The sequence below is a fragment of the Lepidochelys kempii genome, chromosome 2, assembly GCF_965140285.1.
Source record: "Lepidochelys kempii isolate rLepKem1 chromosome 2, rLepKem1.hap1, whole genome shotgun sequence".
NCBI lineage: Eukaryota > Metazoa > Chordata > Testudines > Cheloniidae > Lepidochelys > Lepidochelys kempii.
Window position 1 is genome coordinate 210,096,345 of NC_136381.1, and position 25,342 is coordinate 210,121,686.

At 40.1% G+C, this 25,342-nt stretch overlaps 1 protein-coding gene across 2 annotated transcripts in view; it reads left to right on the forward strand.

The window, feature by feature from the left end:
- The window catches only part of IGF2BP3 (insulin like growth factor 2 mRNA binding protein 3), a 167,596-nt gene that overhangs the window by 28,584 nt on the left and 113,670 nt on the right, over nucleotides 1-25,342 (forward strand). The window contains exons 2-3 of one of the 2 annotated variants that reach the window (XM_073333723.2): nucleotides 3,459-3,507; nucleotides 4,563-4,793. In XM_073333723.2, the coding sequence (XP_073189824.1) occupies nucleotides 4,692-4,793 (102 nt within the window). In that variant the 5' untranslated portion in view covers nucleotides 3,459-3,507; nucleotides 4,563-4,691. The remainder of the gene's footprint in view (nucleotides 1-3,458; nucleotides 3,508-4,562; nucleotides 4,794-25,342) is intronic. The other variant, XM_073333722.2, reaches the window with a different exon arrangement.

Genomic DNA, 25,342 nt, shown 5'->3' on the forward strand with positions numbered 1-25,342 from the left:
TGTGGTTTGATTCATGATGCTTTCTTAGTAGTTATTAAAGTAAAGTTGTGTGGTGATCCTGCATGGGTGTGTGTACACAGATCAGATGAACGTAATTCAATAATATTTTATTGGCACAACAAGCTGTTAAACAATGTTGCCAAAGTGTACAGTAGCGGTGGAAGGTACAATCCTGTCCAAGTTTGAGCAGCCGAGAGCTTCATGCATTTATCATTGGTGTACATTCCTGATCCCTGGTGAGGCTGTTATATGGCATGATATGGTCTCTCATTCTCTCTTTTTCCCCCTCCTCCCCCTCATTGCTTTTGGGTGAAAAGCCTTAAACCTTTTTACTTCAAAGATATATTTTTTGCCCTGTTTTCTAGAAAGTGTCTGTGGTCTCTCCTGTCACATTAGTTGCGTGATGAATCTGGGTTTGGACTGAACTGTGTGTGTGTGTGTGTTAGTTAACTGCATCTACTACAATATAACAGTAATGTGAAAGGATTCCTGACCCCCCAGACCTTCCTACTTATATTTTTGTGATCTGCATAAGAAATACTAGATAATGTAAAAGCCTTGTTGGCGGACGACAGAGTTATGCTGTTACGTTTGGAGCATGGCTGCTGAATGGTACAGCTGATTGTACTGACCTTACTTTAAACTTACAAGCAACAAAGTGAAGTGTTCATTTAAAAAATGTGACCTTTCACTTTCACATGGTATTAATAAGTGTTTCACTATTGCCATAAATTCGGAAGTGCACAATATGAAAGATACACCTTTTTGAGGCTAGCTTTCAGAAATCTTTCTACCCCCATAGTTTTCCCCCATCTCCATAAATGGTAGGGGATCTGGTCATTTAGGAATATGATCTTTTTTTTTTTTTTTTTTTTTTAATTTTCGCCCTAAATACTTATCTCTGTGCAAATAAACTGACTGGCCAAGTTAACTTTTATCAAGTTTTTTTTGTCTTTAGTAGATTAAAAAAATTGAGACTGGTAAAAGAGGCATGAATAAAGGTCATAAAACTAGATTTATTATGTCTGTCCTGTGTTTTGAGGTAAAATTGAAGAAACACAGGGTTTTTGTGCTAGATGAAATGGGAGGAGGGAACTGTGTATACGAATTCACCAGCTGATATACCTTCAGAATAACTATTGCCTAGTTCACAAAAAGAAAAGGAATACTTGTGGTGCCTTTAGAGACTAACAAATTTATTTGAGCATAAGCTTTCGTGAGCTACAGCTCACTTCATCGGATGCATCTTGCCTAGTTCTGTATCAAGGATTGAGCTCTTTTGGTTAGCCCTGTTGTTGTCATGTGGTATATCGTGTCAGTACATTTGTATCCTTCTATAGCAAGTTGTGACATACTCTCAGAACTCTTTAGTGAATTTTAATTGGAATCTACAAATAAGCAAGACTATAACAACACACCTCACTTTTTAAGCACATCAGACAACATTTAGATGACTGGTACTTTGCCTTGAAATGTTCTAATACTTTAAACTGTGATTACAGACTTGACTATAAAATATACATTCATCAATTCAGTTTTACTGTTGTGTTGATGAGTAAGAATGTTTTGATAATGCAGGACAGTGTATCACAAATGTAGACTTTTTAACTTTATTATGAAAAGCCTTTAATAATAAAGTTGCCCAAGATTGCAAAGATTTCTCCAAATATTCAGACTTTTCACATTGCTCCTTAGGCTGAAGTAGCTCCAGACTTTTGCCAGCAGGTTTTGTTCTATAAATCTCGGAAATTCAAAATTCAGGGGGGTCAAGTTTATTTATTTATTTATTTATTTATTTATTTATTTATACTGGAGACCACTTTTATTCTGTCCACTTGATTGTGAACTCCACCATGAGGTGACCAAATGTGTATGTGACCTATTTAAGTAAGTAGATATATATACAATACTTCTACAGTTACATTGCAGTTGGTGTCTGTTCGTCTTCAGAGTTCACTTTTTTGCGAAAATAGATGATATGGAAGTGGGCTATTTACACAGTACAGCTAGAATACTGGGCCTGGTAATTACCTTCTGAGGGGAACCTTCACACACCGAAAATGTTAAGGATACAACTGGAGTTCGGTTTAACACGAGGCCTTTTGAACGGAGTATTTCAAGATGTAAAAACTAACTGGAAAGGCGAGTAAGTGAGGGTGAGAGAAGGAGTCAATTCTAGAAGAAATTTGCATAGAGAAAAAGAATGCCTTCCATGCCAGTGAGCTGTAGCTCACGAAAGCTTATGCTCAAATAAATTTGTTAATCTCTAAGGTACCACAAGTACTCCTTTTCTTCTTCCATGTCATTGTTAGGCAAGAATATCCCTAGCAGTGAGCATTGTCTACTTCGTCCTAAGACACTACTTGTCTGTACATGTTTGTTTGTTTGTTTTTTATTTTTAAAAATCGTCTGTTACTTTTTTGCAACACCACAAAACTTTGATACAGATCACTTTTAAAAGTTAAAAGTTTGTTTATAAACATTGGAAAGCAAAGTAGTATGTGTTTGAACCAACTGTTATGTATTCTGAGGCAAAAATGTTTCTTCAGCAATTCTTAGCCAGCTAAGACTTAGTTGTACCCCATATCCCTCCAAAGGGCTTTAAGTGATTATTTTTATGGTATAATGTTATCAATTTTCATGATTTCTTACAAGAATAGCTTAACTGGTCACATGCACGCACACAGTACCTGAGTACAGCTGGAGCTGTGTTAATCTACACATTCTTGGGAATCCCAGGGGCTATGTGGCATCTCTGGCATTTATTTGTTCTCTTGCCTTGGGGGAAGGGAGGAGACAAAGGATTTGGCATTGAATCTAGTCAGCTTTGCTGTTGTACTTCAAAATAAATATGTTGTTGACTAGATAGGTGACTGAATGCTAATATAAATTTGACGCAAAAATCTAATGAACTAATTTCATGATTTCTGCTTTGGAAGCAAAGAATGTCAGGAATTCACGTGTTAAAATGTGATCAATTAGGCAAGCCCCTTAATCTCAAACCAAACCTATTTATTCAGGGTTTTTGTTTTTCTTTTTGTAGGGGCGATAGAATGCAGTAAATATTTGAAGTTTCCTCTCGGAAACCTCCTGGTGTAAATTTTTTTCTCAAAAACAGTGAGGGGTGGAAAACTAGTATTTTGTATAGGCTTTTGTATACAAAGAGCTAGATACCTGTGTCTTGCTTAAAAAGATTTAATGAAAATAGCTTTCAAGCTACATACTTCTATGAAACATCACAGCTGCCACATGTAAAACAAATATTACTCTAACAGTTTGATGGACTTGGTCTTACACTGGTTTTGATCGAACTTCTTCCATTTGCACTTCATTGTTTTGTCTTTGTATACTGTGGATCTTTCTGCCTAGTTTATTAGAAAACATGCTTAAATGTACACTTTTTTTCTATTAATGATGCTTTTTCTGTGTTTTAACTATTTTCTTTAATTCGTCTGCAGGAGTCGGAAACTTCAGATCAGAAATATCCCGCCTCACTTGCAATGGGAGGTAGGATTTCACATTTTAAAATTGACATCCGTATCTAAAGCTGTATATTTCTGTTTCTCTTCTCCTCCATGAGACTTCATGCCTTTCCCCTGCCCTCCACTGGCTTCACACATGCCCCATTCTATTCTATATGTGGCGGGGGGGGAGGGGGAGAATCCTTTGAAAGTGTGAACAATAGAGCCTTCTAAGCAATTCAGATAACTGCCTTCATTTCTACTCTCTGAGTTAACATAAATAATGTTGAAATAGATTCTTGGGTAAATGCTGACTTCCTGATTCAGTCACTCTCTTTGACAGAAGGTTTATCCCTTTCAGAATTTTCTGGTACATGAACTCAGTAATCTTATGGAAGTTCAGAGTTAAATTCTTGGCAAAAAACCTTTCAACAGCAAAACTTTAATACTAGGCCTTTGTCTTTCAAATATTTTTTTTCCTTTCCACGAGTGGTGACATTATGGTAATTCTAGAAATAGAAACTGGTTTTGCTCATACAGTACAATTAAATCATCAACTCTGTCACCAGCCATTTCCATAGCAATTGCATATGATGCCACAAATAAACGATTGTGATTTTTACAGTAGGTAGGAACAGGATGGGTTGTTACAAAGATAAATCGTTTTGTTTATAAGATACACACACATACGGTGGGAAACTGTAGTAAGTGTATTTTTCAAGGATCCCTGTAGCCTAGCCTAGCTGATGGTAAGTCATCATGCTGGCAGATGGAGATCTGAGGGGATAGAGAGTTAAGTTCTTGTAATGTCATTAATCTGATGAAGCAGGTTGGCCAAACCTGTTCAGTTGTCTTTCTGTCTGCAACTACTTCATCTGCAAAATATCTACTGGGTGGTTTTGCCCTGTTCTGGATTAGAAGAACGGAGACCGGGTTCTCTCCAGTTCAGGCTTCCCATTTAGGGGTTTGTGTGCTATGAACACAGCCCTGTTCACCTACCCCCTCCTTCTGGTTTTCACTGTCAAATCTGGAAGTTGCAAAATAAGATACTGCACAACATTTTGATTACCAGTGATAATTTTATGTTTTTTTTTTTTAAAGTTTGCAGATGACTCAAAAAACTGGGGGAGTGGTAAATAGTGAGGACAGGCCACTGATTCAGAGCGATCTGGACCTCTTGAGAGACTGGATGCAAGCAAATAGTATGCATTTTAATGTAGCTAAGCGTAAATGTCTAGGAACAAGATGGGGGATTCTCTCTTAAGAAGAGTTCGGGGTCGTAATGGATATCAACTGAACCTGAGCTGCCAGTGTGATGCTGTGGCTAGAAAGGTTGGTGTGATCTGTGGGTGGATAAACAGGGGAATCTTGAGTAGGAATAGAGAGGTTATATTGGCACTGGTTTGGCTGCTGCTGGAATACTGTCTGGCTCTGGTGTCCACAATTTAAGTGTTACAAAATTGGAGAGGGTTCAGAGAAGAACCAGGAGAATGACTTAAGGATTGGAAAACCTGCCTTATAGTGATAGACTCAAAGAGCTCAATATACTTTAACAAAGAGAAGGCTAAGGGGTGACTTGGTTACGGGCTATAAGTACCTACATGGGAAACAGATATTAACAATGGCCTCTTCAGTCTATTCAGTCTAGCAGAGAAAGGTTAACATAGTCCATTGGCTAGGAGTTGAAGCTAGACAAATTCAGACTAGAAATAAGCTGTAAATTTTTAACAGTAAGAGTAATTAACCATTGGAACAACTTTTCAAGGGTCGAGGTAGATTTTCCATTACTGGCCATTTTAAAATCAATATCATAGAGGCTAGAATAAGGGGTGCTGCTGCACTCCCTGGCTTGAAGTGGTTTCCATACCCAGGGTTTACAGTTTGGTTCAGTGGCTCTCAGCACCCCCACTGTATGAATTGTTCCAGTGCCCCTGATCAAGGTTTGTATGTTTTTGTGAGATGCTCTCGGAATTACTTTCAGGGAAGCTCTATGGCCTGCATTAATGCAGGAGGTCAGACTAGATGATCACAACAGTCCCTTCTGGCCATGGAGTCTGTGAATAAGAATATCCATCACAGGTCGCTCCTGGGTTTCCCCCCCAGTTGGACAGTAGCCACCTGTATATCTTAGTGTTTTATACTGCCCCCATCATCATGGTGACTGAATGCCTTCCATGTAAAGTCAGTAGCAATAGGGAAGTCTCTAGTGGACTTGGTGGATTTTCTGGGAATACTACTTATTTTGGGGGTAAAATCTCTGCCTGGGTGGGTAGGGTTTTTGGCTTTGGTTGTGTGTGGATGTTTTGAACTTTTTTTAATAGTTTTGTTTTTTGGCTGGTAAGGGCTTAATGGGTAGCAGGTTGTGTCAGTGTTATGCCATTCTTCAGTAGCAAACTTTTCCCAGATTTCTGAACTTTATCTTGCTGGCTGTGCCCAGTTCCTTGAAATGCCTCTGTATACCTCAATCTGTTGGTCTGAGTCTGTCTCTTGCTAAAAGGGTATATCATTACCTTTATATTTCTGACCTCACTGGTAGATGTCTGTCCTGCTTTCCCTCAACTCCTAGTATAATTAATTCCCCAAAATGTTGTAACTGTTTTATGGTGACATTCTGGTTGCATTTCAGTGAAGGTGAGCGTCTTTCTGTGTGGGATTCCTAAAGGTTCCTAAGGCCAGGTCTATACTACAGACTTATATTGGTATAACTGTGTTGTTCAGGGGTGTGAAAAATACACATACCTGAGCAGTGAAGTTATACCCCCCACATAGACAGCACTATGTCGAGGGGAGAGCTTCTCCATTTGTCATAGGGACCACCTCTCAGGGAGGGGTTCTGCGAGGTACCTGCTTAGCACAAAGGTGGGATGAGTTCAGTCATATAAAAACGCTTCTAGCGAGTGCTGAAGAGGAACGTGTTCACTATTAATGGTATAGAAAGGTATAAGAGAAGTGTCCTGGAATTACCTCTGCAGTATCTTTCTCCTAAATGCTTCTGCTTCCACACACATAGCCAACTAGACATGAGGAACTTCAGGGTCTCAGTATGTGATTAAGATGTTAAAAAGGCAAGGTTTAAATTCATTAGACACTTTGGGATTGTCTTCATGTACTGCGCTACAGTTAGTGAAGATGATCCTACACCAATGGGAGAGCTTATCTCATCTGCGTAGTTACCACATCTTGGTGCTAAAAGCCCTTTCAAGAGCTGCCTTTGAACTCTCTGTTGGACAGGTCTTGGATTTGTCTTCCTTAAAACTGCCTTTCTTGTGGCCACTTGCTTGGTGGGGAGAGTAGGAAAACTTTAAACTCCTTGAGCAGGGATCCCTGCCCTGTCTCTTCATAAGAACAACCTCTTTGCCTGACCTTTCTCTGTAGGTAGCCCTGTATGCTGCAGCTGGCTACTGCCCCATGCCCCAAAGTACCCAGTGTTTCTACTGAAGATGGGCATTGCTATTCAGGTGCCCACTCTGTGGGCTGGCATAACGGATGATGGAACAATTTTACCTGTTAGCTTTCTTCGGGCAGGCCTTCACTACCTGCCGGATTGGCAGGTAGTGATTGATCCCCGAACACGCTCCCCATTGACTCCAGAACTCCAGCTTGCGAGAGGCGGAAGCGGAGTCGATGGGAGAGCAGCAGCAGTCGACTCGCTGCCGTCCTCACGGCCAGGTAAGTTGACCTAAGATACTCCCACTTCAGCTACGCATCTTCGGTTGAGCAACCCCCTCTCCCGCCCCCGGCCGCAGTGTAGACCAGCGTTTATAGTCATTCTGTGCTAATCCATTTATTTTATGGTTCTTTTGTTGTATTGGTGGAGTTGGGGCTGTTTTTAATTCTTATGTATTGTTTTGAAAACATTACATTATATTGCTGGTGAAGTCTCTAACCAGTCAGCCCCTCATAGAGAGAAGGTGTCGATGTACAAAATCGTTGCTTTTTCCTGTCTCCATATGCTGGTGAGAGAACTCAATTGACTGCTTGCACTGGCATAGAGAGACTTGGAGAAACCAGGTTACAAGGGAAGAAACTAATATTCGTGAGCAGTGGAAATTTGGAAATTTGGTTTATTTCCAATACAGTTGTTTTAAGGAGGTTACCCAATATTGTTGTTTTCTGCACTAAAGTCCTCTTTCAGTTCCCTTGAAAGGAAGGAATTCTGAGGGGATTTTAAAAATAGGGCTACATTTTACATAAGGGAAACCAGACCAATCTATCACTATATTGAATGGTCAGTGAACACATGTTATACACTTGTGCCTTGTAGTTTGTTGGTAATTTTGTATTGTGGTGGTACCTTGAGGCCCCTGTCAAGGATCAGGGCCCATTGTATTAGGTGTCCTCTCGCACTCCCCTCCTCACACCAAATAGGTGCCCCAAAGAGCTTACAATCTTATTTTTTTTAAATACAGGTCACTGTTTCACAAGGAGCTTGGTAATCTGTTTTGTGCTAGGGAGACTTGGAAGAAACCTATATGAATTTGTGCATTTAGGCAAACACTTGAAAATGGCTTAAATGAAGTTTATTGCCTTTCGTCTGAAAGCAGTGGAATTACATAGTTGGAGGCCACAATCTCCCAAAATCAGGTCCTGGTAGGCCAGATCCTAGTTTTGCCTCCTCACTAAACCATACTGGTCATAGATCAGATTAGACATCTCAACAAAAATATGCAAATATTTAACCTGAGTGTATGTGTGTTAGCATTAAACAACATTTACGTTGTGGTAGCATCTTTAGACCTCAACAGATCGGGCACTATTGTGCTAGGCGTTATACAAATCTCAGCTCACTCTGGAATCAAGGAAGGACAATGGCTTGTGGCTGAGCGTTCAGTTGTCTCAGTTGATGGATTAGTCTTGGAAGAGTAGGATAACAAATGTCTTTACTTACATTGTAGCGTTTGAAATTAACTGAATTTTAAGATTTTTTTGAGATTCTTGTTTTTATCATATGGTAGCATCATGCATAGTATTAAAGTCCCTGCCACATTGTCAACCTCTTCCCTTTATTTGGAGGCATTAAAATGAATAGTGAAGGATCAGAGCTGTCCCTGAGCTCTTACAGAAAATCACTTGCTGAGAGGCTGCTGCAGAACTCTCTGGTGATATCAGATGCTCTCGGAGGCAAAATGTGATTTTACAGTTACCTTTCATTGTTTTTTGAATTGTCTGTTTTGTTCATGAGTGGCAAACAAGAGGCTCCCCTATGTATGCGGCTTCTAAGCCATAAAATTTCCATAGAAATTTTAAACTTGGATGTTACATTGTTTATAACTTTTTTAAAACGTGAGCCGATGCAAACTTTTATGTTGTCTTCCAGACGACTTCAGTGCCTCTGTTTCTAGTAGCTTTACTAAGAAGCAGCAGAGACATTTCAAGTCCTTGGGCAGCTTGACTACTGCTTCTTAGATAGCAGTAGTGAAAAAGTTAAGTGTTATATCCATTTCACACAGCTTACTTGGGAGACCTATGAATAGGACCCAAAAAAGGAAGCTAAGAGAGGGACAGAATAAGGGATCCATTTCTTTTTACCCTTCCCTTTACAGCAGTCTAGATCAGGGAGAAGAGAGAACTCCTTGACCCTTCCCAGCATCTACTTTGTGGATTTTCCTGTTATTGGACATCTACTAGTTTGGTTACAGGGTGATACAAAAACAGAGCTAGTCAGCAGAATCCACACACTGCAGCTGGGTAGAAATCCAGTGCCTGCCCTCCTGGACATTACTTTTCTGCACACGTAGCAGGGATAGTTCAGAACTGCCAGTCACAAACTCCTGAATATGGGGGAGCCCTTTCTCCCTTAGATTCCCTACTGGCAGGTCTGCCTCCTATGTGGAATGTTGTAACTCATTCTGCAGTCTCTGGAAAATTGTAATATAGTGGAATTCAAAGCAGAGAATTAACTCCTACGCATTAATCTCTTTTGGTTCAATTGTATAGTTTTCATCCAAAAAGCCACAGATACTTAATTTGTTTCCAGAGTGCTAACGTTAATGGCAGGCAAACAGACTTTCTGGCGAGAGCAAGAAATCTTCTAAGTCCTGGAGACAAGGCAGAGCCACCTTTTGTTGTTTGTTATAGGTTGCATCTGCACATTATGCAGGCAGGGTACTTTTAAGGGGAGAAGTGAGACTGAAACAAGAGTGTTAGACACACCCCTCCAGCCAGAGTTGTATTAGTTCTGCTTCCCTTAGTCATGTATGCATTGCTTCATTGCCTTTCAAGTCCAAGACGTATCACCCTTACTCTTGAAGTGTTGCCAGAGGTTTGCTGTGGGTAAGTGACAATATCATACCTATATTTAAGAAAGGCGGGGAAATGATCTAGGAAACTACAAGCCCGCTAGTTTGAACTGAATTGTATGCAAGGTCTTGTAACAAATTTTGAAAGAGAAAGTAGTTAAGGACATAGAGGTAAATGGTAATTAGGATAAAATACAACATGGTTTTACAAAAGGTAGATTGCGCCAGACCAACCTGATCTTCTTTGAGAAGGTAACTTATTTTATTTTTTTTATTTTTATTTTTTAAAGACAAAGGTAATGTGGTAGATCTAGTCTACCTGGATTTCAGTAAGGTATTTGATATAGTTCCACATGGGAATTAATTAGTTAAATTGGAGAAGATGGCGATTAATATGAGAATTGAAAGGTGGATCAGGAAGGAGACCACAATGAGTCATGCTGAAAGATGAATTGTAAGGCTGGAAGGAGGTTACTAGTAGAGTTCCTCAGGGATTGTTCTTGGGACCAACCTTATTTAACGTTTTCATTCACAACCTTTGGCACAAAAAGTAGGAGTTCACTAATAAAATTTGTGGATGACACAAAGTTGGGAAGTATAGCCAATATGGAGTTGGATGGGAATATCATGCAAGAAGATCTGGAGGAACTTGAAAACTGGAGTAGTAGAAATGGGATGAAATTTAATAGTGTGAAGTGCAAGGTTTAATGCACCTAGGGACTAACAAAAAGGGTGTTTGCTATAAGCTGGGGACGTATCAGTTGGAAGGAACAGAGGAGGAGAAAGACCTGGGTGTATTGACTGATCATAGGATGACTGAGCTGCCAATGTGATGTGACGGTGAAAGGCTAATGCAGTCCTAGGATGCATCAGACGAAGCATTTCCAGTAGAATAGGGAAATATTTTTACCGTTATACAAGGCACTGGTGAGATCTCATCTGGACTAGTGTGCAGTTGTGGTCTCCCATGTTTAAGAAAGATGAATTCAAACAGGAATAGGTGCAGAGAATAGTTACTAGGATGATTAGAGGAATGGAAAAACCAACCTTATGAGAGGAGACTTACGGAACTTGGTTTGTTCAGTTCAACCTATTTGTGGGCCGCATCCAATACTACCTGCATGGCTCTGAGAACCTCACATGGGCCACAACTCTGCTGATTGGGCCATAAGTGGCCCACGGGACGCAGGTTGAGAACCACTGGTTTAGCTGAACCAAATGAAGACTGAAGTGAGATATAATAGCTTTCTATAAATACATCATATGGCTAAATAATTTAAATAATGCCTCTCCCTTCCAGGTAAGTGCCAGTGTTCACACAGGAACAAATGGCTATAAACTGGCCATTAACAAGTGTAGGCTCACAATTAGGTGAAGGTTTCTAACCATCAGAGGAGCGAAGTCCTGGAACAGCCTTTCAGGGGGAGTGCAATGGGGGCAAAAAACCTAACTGGCTTCAAGACTGAGCTTGATAAGATGATGAAGGGGATGGTATGATGAGATTACTACTAAGGTGCCACAAATACTCCTTTTCTTTTTGCGGATACAGACTAACACGGCTGCTACTCTAAAACCTACAACAGTATGTGGCCCATTAGCAATAGCTAATGGCAGAAATCCCCAGCGGCCAGAGATAGGGCACTAGCTGGGGAGGGCTATTAGTTACTATAGAGTATTCTTTCCCAGGTCTCTGGCTGGTGGGTCTTACAGACATGCTCAGGGTTCAATTGATCGCCATATTTGGGGTCAGATTGGCAGAGACCCTGAACGTTTTTTTTCTTTCCTCTGCATCATGGGCATATGGGTCACTTGCAGGTTTAAACTAATGTAAATGGTGGATTCTCTGTAACTTGAAGTCTTGAAATCATGAATAGAGGACTTCAGTAACTCAGCCAGAGTTTATGGGTCTATTACAGGAGTGTGGCCTGCAAGATGCAGGAGGTCAGACTAGATCAGGGATTCTCAAACTGGGGATCAGGACCCCTCAGGGGGTCACAAGTTTCTTACATGGGGGGTTGTAAACTGTCAGCCTCCACCCCAAACCCCAGTTTGCCTCCAGCATTTATAATGGTGTTTGTTTTTAATTTATAAGGAGGGGTGGCACTCAGAGGCTTTCTATGTGAAAGGGGTCACCAGTACAAAAATTTGAGAACCACTGGACAAGATGATCATGATGGTCTCTACTGGCCTTAAAATCTGAATTTATGAATGTATCTGTTGGGTCAAAAAGAAAAGGAATAGTGGAACTGGATGACTGAGATCCTAGACTTTTCTTATGGCCCCATTTAAAGGATCATGTATTCTCAAAGCATGGGTAGACAACCACTAAAATGAGAAGAATGTCGACAGAGGTTACTTTTTAAAAAAATACTGTACTGCACTTTCTTGACTTCCTAAAACACCTGCTTCTACTGACTTCTCTTCATACTGCAAAAAACTCTTAAAATAGTACAAGTTACTGGTTGAAACTAAAGTCAGATATGTAGCTCCTCAGCATTTGGGGGAACTTGCATACTCAGAGTAAATAAACTGAAACTAGGGTAGAGGGATTAGATGGCGCCATATAGAAATTTATTGGAATCATATTCAAGAGAGGAAAATACCCTTAGAGAGATGGTGTGTGTGGGGGGGGGGAACTTGGCAAAAAAAGGTATATTTTTGGCAGGTAAATGGGATAAAAATTGCTATCTTCTTTCTTCCATTCGTCTATGAAGATTATCTTCCTAGCAGAAAAAGGAAAATTTTCCAGACAAGTAATTGTGGATCAGCCGATTTTCTTTCTTAAATTTTAACAGTCCAAGCCAATTCTGGTTTGTTTCCAAGGGTGCTGTAGATTTAGTATCTCGCAGAAGCCATGATGTTCACTGAAAAGGATTTCTTCACAATAAACCAAAACTGAAAGAAGAAATGTTGAGATGGTTCCTGCAGCTCTCTGGACAATTATATAGTATATTCTTTGCCAAAGCAGACCTGGCTTTGTGCAACCAACAGACAAAAAATTTAAAATTCATTCTTAAAATTGATGTTAATGACAAGTTATACAAATACATCCAAAGCCTTCCTCAAATTAATTCCACACTACTAAATGTTATCCTTTGCACGTGGAAAGGAGGTAGCTTACTCAGAGAAGCTAGGAAAAATTGCTTGCTTAGGAGCTGTAGATACCAGAGGAAGATTTTGGATCCACTCTGTGACAAGCAAATATTGGAACAATAGAACGAGATAATCCCAGACCAGACTGGTCTTTCTTCTTACACAGGTTTCAGAGTACTTGTGGCACCTTAGAGACTAACCAGTTTATTTGAGCATAAGCTTTTGTGAGCTACAGCTCACTTCATCGGATGCGGATGCATACAGACTAACACGGCTGTTACTCTGAAAGGTTTCAGAGTAGCAGCCATGTTAGTCTGTATCCGCAAAAAGAAAAGGAGTACTTGTGGCACCTTAGAGACTATCAAATTTATTTGAGCATAAGCTTTCATGAGCTACAGCTCACTTCATCTGTATTTTCCACTGAATGCATCTGATGAAGTGAGCTGTAGCTCACGAAAGCTTATGCTCAAATAAATTTGTTAGTCTCTAAGGTGCCACAAGTCCTCCTTTTCTTCTTATTACCCAGTAGCTCTGGTTCCAATGCACAACTCTCCCTGGCATCTCAATTGTTGGCATGTCTAGTGGTCAGGCTGATGTGCTTTGCAGCAGAATGGGAAAAATTCCACTTATGCCAGGTTAGTCCTAGACATAAGTCAAAGTTTAAATACTGAAAATGAATCAAGAATTTCTTGCTGTTTTGGATCTGGACACTGCAGAAAATGCCCCCACTGTTAGAAATTGTCAAGTGTGGCAATGTTAGGGAGATACTAGCTCTCAGAATTCACTAAATATTTGAGAAAGTTGAAGTTTCACACACAAACCCTGAAGCCACTTCACTGGGACAATTATTGACCTGAATTTGTCTGTGAGAGGGATACCTGTCTGTTGCAATAGTACCATGCCTCTGAACCTTTCTGCTGATTCTGCTCAAGTAATTGCCATTTTGGTTACCTGAAGTAAATGCTATTAACCAAACTACTAATTATTGTGGTAGAAGAGTTCAAGTCCCCTGGTGTATCTGCACTCCTATTTGGACAACCTGTTTTTTATCGGTGTTGCTACAAAGCAGTCAAGTTGGCACTACTGGCACCTGGGTTAATTCTCTTGCAAGAGTTGACCAAATTCAGCCAAGTCATTGGAATACAAGGTTTCAGAGTAGCAGCCGTGTTAGTCTGTATTCGCAAAAAGAAAAGGAGGACTTGTGGCACCTTAGAGACTAACCAATTTATTTGATGCATCTGATGAGGTGAGCTGTAGCTCACGAAAGCTTATGCTCAAATAAATTGGTTAGTCTCTAAGGTGCCACAAGTCCTCCTTTTCTTATTGGAATACAAGGAGTTGTAGGAAAAATTCAGAAAAGGACTCTCAGAGGAAGAGCCTCCCCCATAAGGTCTAGGCCTACTCTCAATAATGCTTTAAATGTAAGAAGTTAGGAGATTCCTTCTGCGGTAATGCACTTGGACTTCTACCACCATGAGCAGGAAGCTGGAGAGGCACATGTGCCTCCATATACAACTTCCAGTCTCTTTGATAACAAGGGAAAAAACACATACTGGCATAGACACCTTGGATCCCCCTTGGGAAAATGTTTTTTTTCATTGAAGACTCTCATGCAAGGCACCTGGTGCTTACAAGAGAAGTTATTCCATATAGACTGCCTAGAATTGAGCAGGCCGCACAACTTGCCAAACGACGGGCAACATTGTGTATAATGCTTGATGCAGTATTTTCCTAACTAACCTTGTTAACTTACCTGAGTAGTGAGTCATTAACCGTCTGTGTGGCGGGCTGAGTATTGGAAAAACGTATTCACAAATAATATACCCAATTGATGGGTTAGAGGGGAAGTTATTGAATAAACTATTAAGGAATACTGCAACTTGCCACAGCAGTTGGGCTCTGATTTGCCTCATCATAGTTCTGTAAGAATTCAGTTAGTATTTATTGCTTATCAGGTTGGGCCACTGTGGTGCACACACATGAACAGGGAGGGAAAATGTATTCCATGTTGCATCCTAAAGCCGGAGTGCTGATAGAGTGGGTGGAGAAGTACCTAGCCTCTGTAAAAGGGATCTTAAACGTGAACAGATTAGGTCAGCAGAAAATCCCCATAGCAGACAATGTGTCAGGCTTTGTGCTAACACAAGCAGGCATGGTCTCTGTCCGAAAGAGCTTACCCTTGAAAGTTTATTTTTAATTACCTTTTAATACATCAAAGAACACTTGGCTAGATTAGACTTGTGCCTGATTTGCTCAGTTGTGTTACCTGAGCCTCTCTCTCCATTCCTTCTCTCTACAAAGTGGGAGCCTTTTCATCAATGGGGCATTTTTTGGCTGAGTCCTATAGGTTGTGCCTGTGTCTCATTTTCTTTGGATTAAAAGAATGTTCACGCTTTCTTCTAGCTGCTTTCCTGCTAGAGATGACTGTAACTGCTGTTCATGTACCTCCTCTCCATGTGTGAGGGAAAAGTTATTTTTTCTCTTTAGACTCAGTAAAGCAAAAGCTACAGGTGTTCTAAACTAGAACGTTTAATACAATTTAATGGTTGCAGAGAGTTACTGTAGAATATTGTTAAAACAGTACGTCACTTGTTTTTTCTCTTGGTACAGCACCACTCTCTTACCGGAGATCTAATCACTGCCATATTTCTGATTCTTTTCCCTCCTCTTATTAGCCATTTGGACTCTTGTATTCTGGATAGGGGGTATGCAGTGTAGGAAAAAGATGTTTTATCTGTTAACTTCTTAAATATGTACATATCCCTTTCCTAGAGTGTCTTTCTCCTTTGGCCTTTATTTTGTACTGGTGTACTTTTCAAGTTTCATTTGGCAAGGGTAGTTGTACCTTGCTGAGCTATATGTTGGGAAGGACAGTACAAAAATACTAGATGAGCTGTATATCCTCCTCCTATTGGAGGACATAAGTTATCAAATTTTATAAACAAATTGTCCCATTACAAATGGAATCCCTATATAGAAGAGTTTTCTATACATAGTATGCGCTCCAAACTTCTTGGTGGGTGGATAGGTGGCCGGGGGAGAGCCATTAAACTGATGCTGTTTTTTTTTCCAAATAATAAATGTCAAAATCCTGATTCCAGGCTAAGAACCTTAATGCTCCGTTTAAAGGACCTCACCCCAAGCCTTTCATATTCTCCACCAATAGCAGTCTTCCTTCCCATTTTGGGGATTGCAGGTTTGGCTTTAAGGATTTTTCAGCACAAAACATGTCTTGCCATCCCTTCCCAGCCTGCAGTCACTTGCACATTAAGAACATGCTAGACATTTGTGACCCCTAATTCTTGTCTGCCATGGACAGGCCCCTAATTCTTGTTTGTTCAGCTTATATGAGAAAACTGGGGGTACATTTGTAAGGCAACACTATTGGTCGTTTAAAAGAAGGGTTAAAGTAGTTTTAAAACCAAAGCGTTTAGAATTTGCATTCTTAACACAGCACACTAAGAATCTGACTTCCTAAAGTGTGCCATGTTCCCTTGTTGGGGGCCACCTGAAAAGTAACTATGATGTGAAATGTGGTGTTGCTCTTTTAAAATGACACTCTTGCAAAAGCATTTCTAAACTAATTTCCTCAAAGTGTAAGATGCTTAGAGAAACTGCCTTTCAAAATATATTTTTGTGTAAATATAACAAAATGAAATTGTGTCAGAAAGTGGCTTCTAAACTCTCTGGGGGAAGTATTGGAAACCAGCTCTCATAGCTCAGTGGAAAGCCAGCAGCTGCAGTTCAGTTCTCTCTCCTCCGCTGCTGTCTTCCAGTTCCAGTTTCCTCACCAGCTTACATGGAGCAGATAAACAATCAATGGCAGTAATTAACTTTGTTGTTGCCAAGTGAAGCCTGCAAGCCTGTACAGAATGAAGGAACCAGATTGACTGAGCAGAGAAACTAAGAGATGCACTGATGTGTAGAGATTCTCAGCCTGGGCTTGGTCCTGCGACTTGCTGGCTGATTTTGAAGAAAGAGGGCGGGGGCAAAAGATGAGGAAGGAGGCGTGAACTGGTATGCTTTCTGCAGGTGCAAGGATGTTGCCAAGTAGAGCTTAGACTCACTTGCCCCTCTCTGTGAAGAGGGCAGAAGTGTAAAGCTCCTCAGATATATTGGGTATTCTGGGGCTCTGCAGCCTGTTGTATTGAGTACTCTATGTGTAATGAAGAGGGGATAAATGTGGGTCTCTGGACTATATCTGGAGGGTGAAGGGGGCTTGTACTGTTGGATTTCTGGCCTATGTTGGAAGAGTGAAAATAGATCAAGCTCTTCTGTCCATAGCATAGAAAGGACTCCGTGTTTTCTTTACTTGTGAAGGAACTTAAAATTTGCCCTTGCTGTGGATGTTACTGAATTTGAATACACATGCGTGCCTGGTAGTGCTGGGGCCACATGCAGGTATGTCAGAGGTTTCTAGCTTGAGAGATCACCTGTCAGAAAAACCAAACTGTGAGTTAGTCTCCCTTTCCAGTATTGTTTTATATTTAAGCAGTGTTAAAGCTAATCTTGCTGAGCAGTGGCTGTGAATCCTGCCGTTGTAATGTCTGAATATCAGAACGCTGGGGTGATGGGATAATGGCTAGTGTTTGTTAAAATGTTAATACTTAACGTATTTTTAGCATAATACTTATGCTTTATATAATCCTAATTCATAAAGTGAGTTACAGAGGGAGGAAGAGCCAAAGTAAGAGGGGAAAATTGCAGTAAAAGGGATTTTAGGAGAAGGAAAATTCAATAGCAACGGAGTATTAAAACACAACAAAATAAATGACTTCTAAGTGAGGCTTGAGCTGATAGCTCACAGCTTAATCCATTACTGTATTACTAAAAAGTATCCCACACAACGCTGAACTGTGCAGCAAAATGGAATGCCAGGCGCACACATGAAGTATTCTCTCATAGTCAGCCATTCTGTTTAGGCATGGAAAGACTTCCTCCCTGTTCCTTCTAGCACAGGCCGCGCCTGGTTTGCGTCAGTTCAGTCCCAAACCAACTTAGCTTGCTTGTGCTCTGTGCGGGTGCGTGCTTGGTCCTGGGCTACTGGACCTTGTGGCATAAGACCTGGCTGAAGCCTATGTAATCAGGGTTAAAACACATTCTCAACTATTGAGGAGCCAAATTAGTGAGCAATTGAATGCAAACTTAGTCGCACTGATTGTGCTCGCATTGATCTTCATGGCCCTAAGTAGTCTGAATAGAGCATCATTCATGGATGTGCTTTACTCAGGTTGAAATGATGCTTCTGAGTACCTAAGCGTGCTCTCTCTCTCCTTTCTCCCATCCAAACATGCATTAGAAGGGATGTCTGCCTGGTTCTGATGGCAGTCCACTGAATGGTGCTCTGTAGCACCCTTTGCCATTAGCCTGGTGAAACTATTGGGTTCACTAGCCACTTCCCCCAGCGTCCTCATATTCTAAAAGTACTAGCTGCAGGATTCACAGGCACTGCTCAGCAAGATTAGATTTAACGCTGCTTAAATATAAAACAAAATTGGAAAGGGAGAGTTATTTTTAAATAATCAGTTGTCCAATATTTTGAGCTGTGCATGTCTCACAGCATGAAGCGGGACTTAAATACTACGTGGGCAATAGTTAGGGGATAGTGTCCCTGTGATAGACTGTCCAGTTCTTTGTATACTCCAACATTGTGACTTATCTTGGGGTTTTAATCACTCAGTTTAATTATGGGGATGATGATCATAGTGAAGGTGTATGTGAAGCAATAAACACCATTTGCAACTGGCTATAAGTGGGAAAAAAATGGAGGTTCTTGAGTAAACATGTAATAAACACGTTTGAACATCTGGAAAGATGATTATTCATATAAATGTGATGAATGCAAGGCTCTTCCAAGCCTAGGTTTAGTGTTGCTATTGTGACACTGTAATTACACAAACAAGGAAAAGATCTAACAAGCAGGAATCTTCATTCGTTTTTTAGATTAAAAAAGTAAGGAAGTTTCTTCAAGCTTTGCCACAAATCCCCAAAGTAGCTGCTCTAAAATGATCAAAAGTCAATGTTTAATAGTTCATAGTGATACTCTTACCAACTGTTTATCCATCACCATTTGGATTGAGTTAGCATTGTTACTGCGAGCAGGTAAACCCACTCGTGTAGCTGAAGGCTTAGGAAGACAGCACTGCACTGGTTCACTTTTGGTAGATTATTCCCATTCCTTACTTGTATTACAGTTGTTTATAGAAGCTGAATTGTGCTGGGCACAATACCAATGAGATAAGGAGACAGCGTTGCAGCTCTGAAACCATAAGGACTAAAACATTTAATTTTTGGTTTCAGAGAAACCAAAGATGCCACGAAAGAAGTGCTGGTATAGCTTGCTAAGTTTGTGTGAAAACGTATTGCTTTGTCTCTTTCAGCAGGCATCGTTGCAGGCATAGGTGGGTGATAATTGTTTGAACAAGTGGTCTGTGTGGAAATAGGAATTGTATGATTGAAGTCACTAGATGCTGCATCCAGTGTCCGAGTAGATGAGTGTATTCTCTTGGCTGTGATTGGCTAAAATCTTAAAATAATTAGCAACTTATACGAAAGCTAAGCATAACTAAGACAAGTAAAGGCTATACATCTTGGAAAATCGTATGTATAGTCAATATTTTTCTTTTTCCTGACAGTATCCCCTTAAAGAAATAACTGTGTTTAGTGCTTAAAAAGTCATTTATGACTCTATTTAATAAATTAGTAGTAATTAATAAGTATCTGATCCAGCTTTTTTCCATATTTGCTACATTGTCTTGTGACTGAGGGGATATGAAGATTCTCCTTCTATAACAAATTCTCAATCTTGCAAGATAAAGGAGGACACAACCCGTGATTTTCTAATTTTCATAAATATTTTCCTATTTAAACGGCTGCTACTGTAAAAGAGAATTTTGACCTTACAAACCTTTTGTCACTTGACAACATTAAAACAAAATTTGTTGCCCATAAACCTGGAGTAATACGTTCAATTGATTCCTGGGGTTTCTTCATATGCAAAACAAAATGGACGAAAAAAGCGGAACCAACTGTGACTAGGGTTGCCAATTTTAGTGGGACGTATTCCTGGAAGTTTCATCATATGACAGTCTTTAATTTCATGGAGACTGCAGGACAATCCTGAAGGGTTGGCAACCATAACCATGACTCCAACTCTTGAAAAATCTTCCTAGCTCAAAACTTTAAGGAAAGATACAAACAAGCTTCAAATATTTAAGAATTTTTTCCCCCATCCCTTTCAGTATTTTCAATTATAGAAAGGTGATTTGTAAAGATCTTTGCGTCCTTTCATGAGCTCAGTGGTCAACATTTCATACACTTCGCTGTAACCTTTACCAGGGAGTTTTCTTTCCTACACATCAAACTATTTAGTCAGCATTGACAAATCATCCTGTAGAGTGTCAAGTCTTTTCTTCATTGTAGTGTTATTATTGGAAATTAAGTTGAACTTGGAGTCTTTGCAAGTCTGTCACCTGCGTGAGTTGGAGTGAAAACATCTCTGGGAATAGTAGTGAATCTTTACAGATGATCATTTATTTTTAAGTTGCAAAGTGCTGTTAGCTGTGTTTCCTTGAGCATTATGTTAAACAAGTGATACTCAGGCCTCAGTGGTTCAGGAGTCAAATTCGTGATCAGCATTACCGAAAAGAGCCACAGTAGTATGAATTCATTGTTTCATTTATTACAGTACTACCTATTCGTATTTGAACAGTGCGATGGGGAAATATTTCGTGTTTATATATAATTATTCTCACAGCAAAATGACTGACCAAGTTTTATTTTATCAACTACAATTGGTTAATAACGTAGTAAAAGCATCCTGATTGGTTCATAACTTAATTGGTTAATCGTTAAATTACACAATGTTTTCATATCATGTGCTGCAGAGGGCGGCAGGAGACGCATCAGAAAGCCATTTGCAGCTCCTGAGTCTCGGGCTTTGTCTACACTGGCACTTCGTTGGCAAAACTTTTGTTGTTCAGGGGTGTTTTTTAAAAAGAACAACCACCAGCCCTCCCCCTTGAATGACAAAAAAGTTTTACTGAGGAAAAACACCGGTGTGAACAGCACTTTGTCAGCAGGAGGGCTCTCCTGCAGACAAAGCTGCTGCCGCTGGTGGGGATTGGAAGCTTTTTGTCATCAGGAGAGCTCTCTCCTGCCGACAACAGCAGCTACGCTGCATGCCGTTTAGTGGCATGGCTGTCTTGCTAAAAGCCTCCTAGTGTAGCCATAGCCTAAGTCTGAGTATCACTGCATTAAACTAATCCATCTTCACAACTGCAACCAGATGAGGAGGATAAACAAATCTGGGACTGACTAGTAAGGGTGGAGTGCTGGTGACCCACATTTTGACTGCCCCATGTGATCTACTTTTTCTTTCTTGCAATTTTTTTTGAGTCAAAGCTGCTACAAGTTTTCATGTAGTAGAAATTGTGACTGCCAGAAATACCCATAATTTTGGATGCAGCTCCACTTGGGCAAATTACAACAATTGAGGCTTCTGATAACACCACTTTTCTCAACTTATTAGAGCAGGGATGGCCAACCTGTGGCTCCTTGTATAGGCACTGACTCTGGGGCTGGAGCTCCAGGCACCAACTTTCCAGCGTGCCGGGGGTGCTCACTGCTCAACCCCTGGTTCTGCCATAGGCCCTGCCCCCACTCCATCCCTTCCCATGCCCTCGCTCCCCCCCAGCCTCCTGGACGCCACAAAACAGCTGATTGGGAGGTGCAGGGAGCAAAGGGGGAGGTGCTGATTGGCAGGACTGCTGGTGGGCGGGAGGCACTGGGAGCGTGGGGGGAGCTGCTGATGTATTACTGTGGCTCTTTGGCAATGTACATTGGTAAATTCTGGCTCCTCAGGCTCAGGTTGGCCACCCTTGTATTAGAGTTTGTCATGTGATTTCTGTGGTATCATCAGATGCAGCATCTCTTCCACAGCAACTTAATATCCATCATTTCCACTGCTCTTCAGGGTGCTGGCCTATTAATTTTTACTAATTTAGTTCATATCTTGTTGAAATAAGGAGCCAATACAGGGTGAGTCTTGTTGGCATTGGGAGTTCTGTGAAAGTGTTGGCCAGATGCTGAGATTTCAGTTCACACATTCACAATGGAAGAATTAGATGAAAATAAAGTTGTGCATCAAAGCAAATAATGTGTAAACCTACCACTGACCTAAAGCTACATGCTCTTTAAAAACCACTAAAACACTTAAAGTTGGTTATTTATAATGGTGATTGATATTCTCCTGCTTAAGAGAAGCTCTGAAATGTTCTTCTTGAGCATGTGACCTCAGAGGAAGGTATCACTTGCTAGATCTGTTTCAGAGTAGCAGCCGTGTTAGTCTGTATTCGCAAAAAGAAAAGGAGGACTTGTGGCACCTTAGAGACTAACCAGTTTATTTGGGTACAAGCTTTCGTGAGCTACAGCTCACTTCATCGGATGCCTTTAAATTTCACCTGTGCCTTTAAATTTACAAGTCCTATAACTTGAAATGAATTAATAGAGATTAATTGTAAATGGCTTGGTATTTTGGGCACAAATACAGCTAATCTGAGCTCTTGGTTGTGGTAACCAGAGGAGTAGAAAAACATTGAGTTGTGCCAATGACTTTTAAAACCTTCTTGTGTAGTCTATGCAGTGAACTGCTGTGTAAATATAAACTGAAATATTGCACGCCTTCTGTCCTAAGATCTGTGTGTGTGTATGGCTGTTCGGTTTTGCTACTGGATAAGTTAGTGAGTGATTGTAACCACTACAATAAAACTGGTGAAAATCTAACTTTCTGATAATTGGGATGGACATGGTGCTTTTGTCTTATTAAGATCAACAGACAATCCTAGGAAACATCTACGTTATCAGTGGAGCAGACCCCCTCTGGACTTGGTGGTTACCAAGAAATGTTACACTTAGGACATGTGGTACACACAGGATTAACTTGCTTTGTGTGGTGAAAGAAAAATAAGGTATGCTTATTCCCATGGGTCTGACTTCATGTCGTGTTTTGTTTTTTGAAGAAGCCTGCATGCTTTTTAGTTCTTAAATAAAACCCAGGAGTCCTTTTTTAAACTAACATTTTGGTACTGTTGAATGAAGCAAAACAGAAGGTGCCCTCTAGAAGTAGGCAGAGAACTATTTGAGCTGCAGCACTTCTCTGTGAATTGGTTGAATAAAACAATCAAATCAAATGCATAGTCCTTGTTTCTATGTTATAAAAATGTTGTATGAAAAGGATGTGCAAATTATTGAGAGTGCCATTAACTGGCAAACTAACAAATCTTGTAACTGGAACAGCATCTGACATTCTCACTTTTTAAATTTCTCACTTTAATGGAAGTAAACACAACAAAAGTGACCTGCAACTGTCCCCACAGCATTTGGATTACTTTCTAATGTTTATGCAACAGAGAACATATTCTGTCAGACTTTAAATTGCATTTAGCCAATATCAAATGATTGGGGTGAGAGGGAGAGGAAACAGCTGTTTTACCTGTAACAGAAGGTTGCGTTGCTTCATCTCCAGCAGAGTTTTTTCCAACTGACAATAATACAGTTAATGCCTGTTCTTGTGGTTTGTGCACTGGTGACTTTCTACCAAATAATTCCAATAGATTTCTATCACCTCATTTATTTGGTGCTGCTGGCTTTTCTTTTCTGGTTGGCTTATGATGGTTGGCAATTTGACGTGACTTTTTTTGTCATAGTCTTAGAACTATAAAAATGGAGGCTTTAATGCAGTTTTTCTAGTGCCCTTGAAAGGAAGTCCTTCACACAACTGCCTCTGCTTTACTTTTTCTTGAGTGTTCCCTCTTTGAGGTAACCTGTAACTTCTTCATAACCAAGTGGTGGAATACCATTTTAATCATAGGTTTCAGGAGGGTGATGCCACTAAAATCAAACTGTGACGAGTGTGTTAATGATAGATGTGTATACAGTAATTTGGTTTCTCATTTTTATATCTTAAACTTGGCTAAAGAAAACTCGTGGGTTATAAAATGATTGAAAACTAAAGCTTATAAGTCAGTTCTAACATCTCATGCACTTTCCTTACAGTTAGAAAATGCTTTAAAATATATTTCAAAAGTGCTATTCTGGTAATAGTGGTGAATGGTCCAGAGTTTTTTTTAATATTAAAAAAAATCAGACGTTTATTGTGAGATGAGCAGTTTTAAAGGGACACCATCAAATTGTTTAGTCCTCAAATTTAGTCTTTAAAGAAGAAAAATATAATACAGACGTTTGAAGTTTTTTCTTTACAGAATGTTGTGGTTTAAAACTTGTTAATGCATATTTTCACCTTAACGTTAACCCTGCTCTGAAAGAAATCCAGCAAAGTTGTATTCATTCACAAGAACCTTGAAGTGAAGTGATCTACCTAGGTCAGTTCAGTTTCACTATCCAATATAAGTGAAGAGCAAAAAGTGAACCAATGCATAAAATCCTTTACAGTATAATGAGGTGTTAAGGACCGGTAAGAAAATATTTAAAACATATATGTGCACAAATAATGTGTGTGTACAGCGTATATAATCAATACATAGTTTGATTATATATATAGCATATATGCTTTGTTCATTATATAGTTTTAAAATCCAATTCTCATATTGATATTGGAACCAGTAGGAAAATAAATTGAACTTTCACACTTATCGAGGCTTTCTTGCTGTGTCTCTTGCACATTAAAAGTTATTGGTGATTACTTGTGAAATGGGAGGGGAAGGATAGTGGATAATCTAGAGATTTGATGATATATAGAAATAGTGCTGACAATTAAGCAATCACAGTAGGAATGGATCATGGGAAAGACTGTAAATACATTTGCACAGTTCTTCCACTAGAGTGAGTTAGAACTGCAGTCTACAAGAGCCATGGGGACATGAACTCTTGAATCTTAACAGCTTTTGATTTTAGATTTTGGTGTCTACCAGCCCAAAATTATTGCTTTTTTTCTTTGGACAGTCCCTGGGAAGCTAATAGCATCATGTTGACTGGCTCGTTGGTACTCGCTCAGAGGTTTCTCCATTAGTGGGTGTTGACAGTGCTGGTACTATTTTACTTGCTGGTACTGCTAAGTTAATTGGTTCAATCAAAACATAATTTTATCTTATTCCTTGAAGCAAACCTTTTTCTGTGTGCATCAACAACAGGATTCCATAATCCCCACCTTGCCTCGGTTACAACTCTTTCAGGGGGTGGGGAGGGCCACTTTGTTCACTTCGTCTCCCATGCTCCAGTGGCAGTAGCTATGTGTGTGTGTGTGGGGTCCTAGTAATCCTCTAAACCCTCCCCACCCTCCCCTTTTCCAGTAAACACTTGGAGATTTCAGAGTTGTGTAGTTTACAGCTTTCCCAGTACTCAAACCTAAAATGGAAGAGCTGGAGCAGGTAACTCACCCTCCCCTTTTCCAGTAAACACTTGGAGATTTCAGAGTTGTGTAGTTTACAGCTTTCCCAGTACTCAAACCTAAAATGGAAGAGCTGGAGCAGGTAACTCACCCTCCCCTTTTCCAGTAAACACTTGGAGATTTCAGAGTTGTGTAGTTTACAG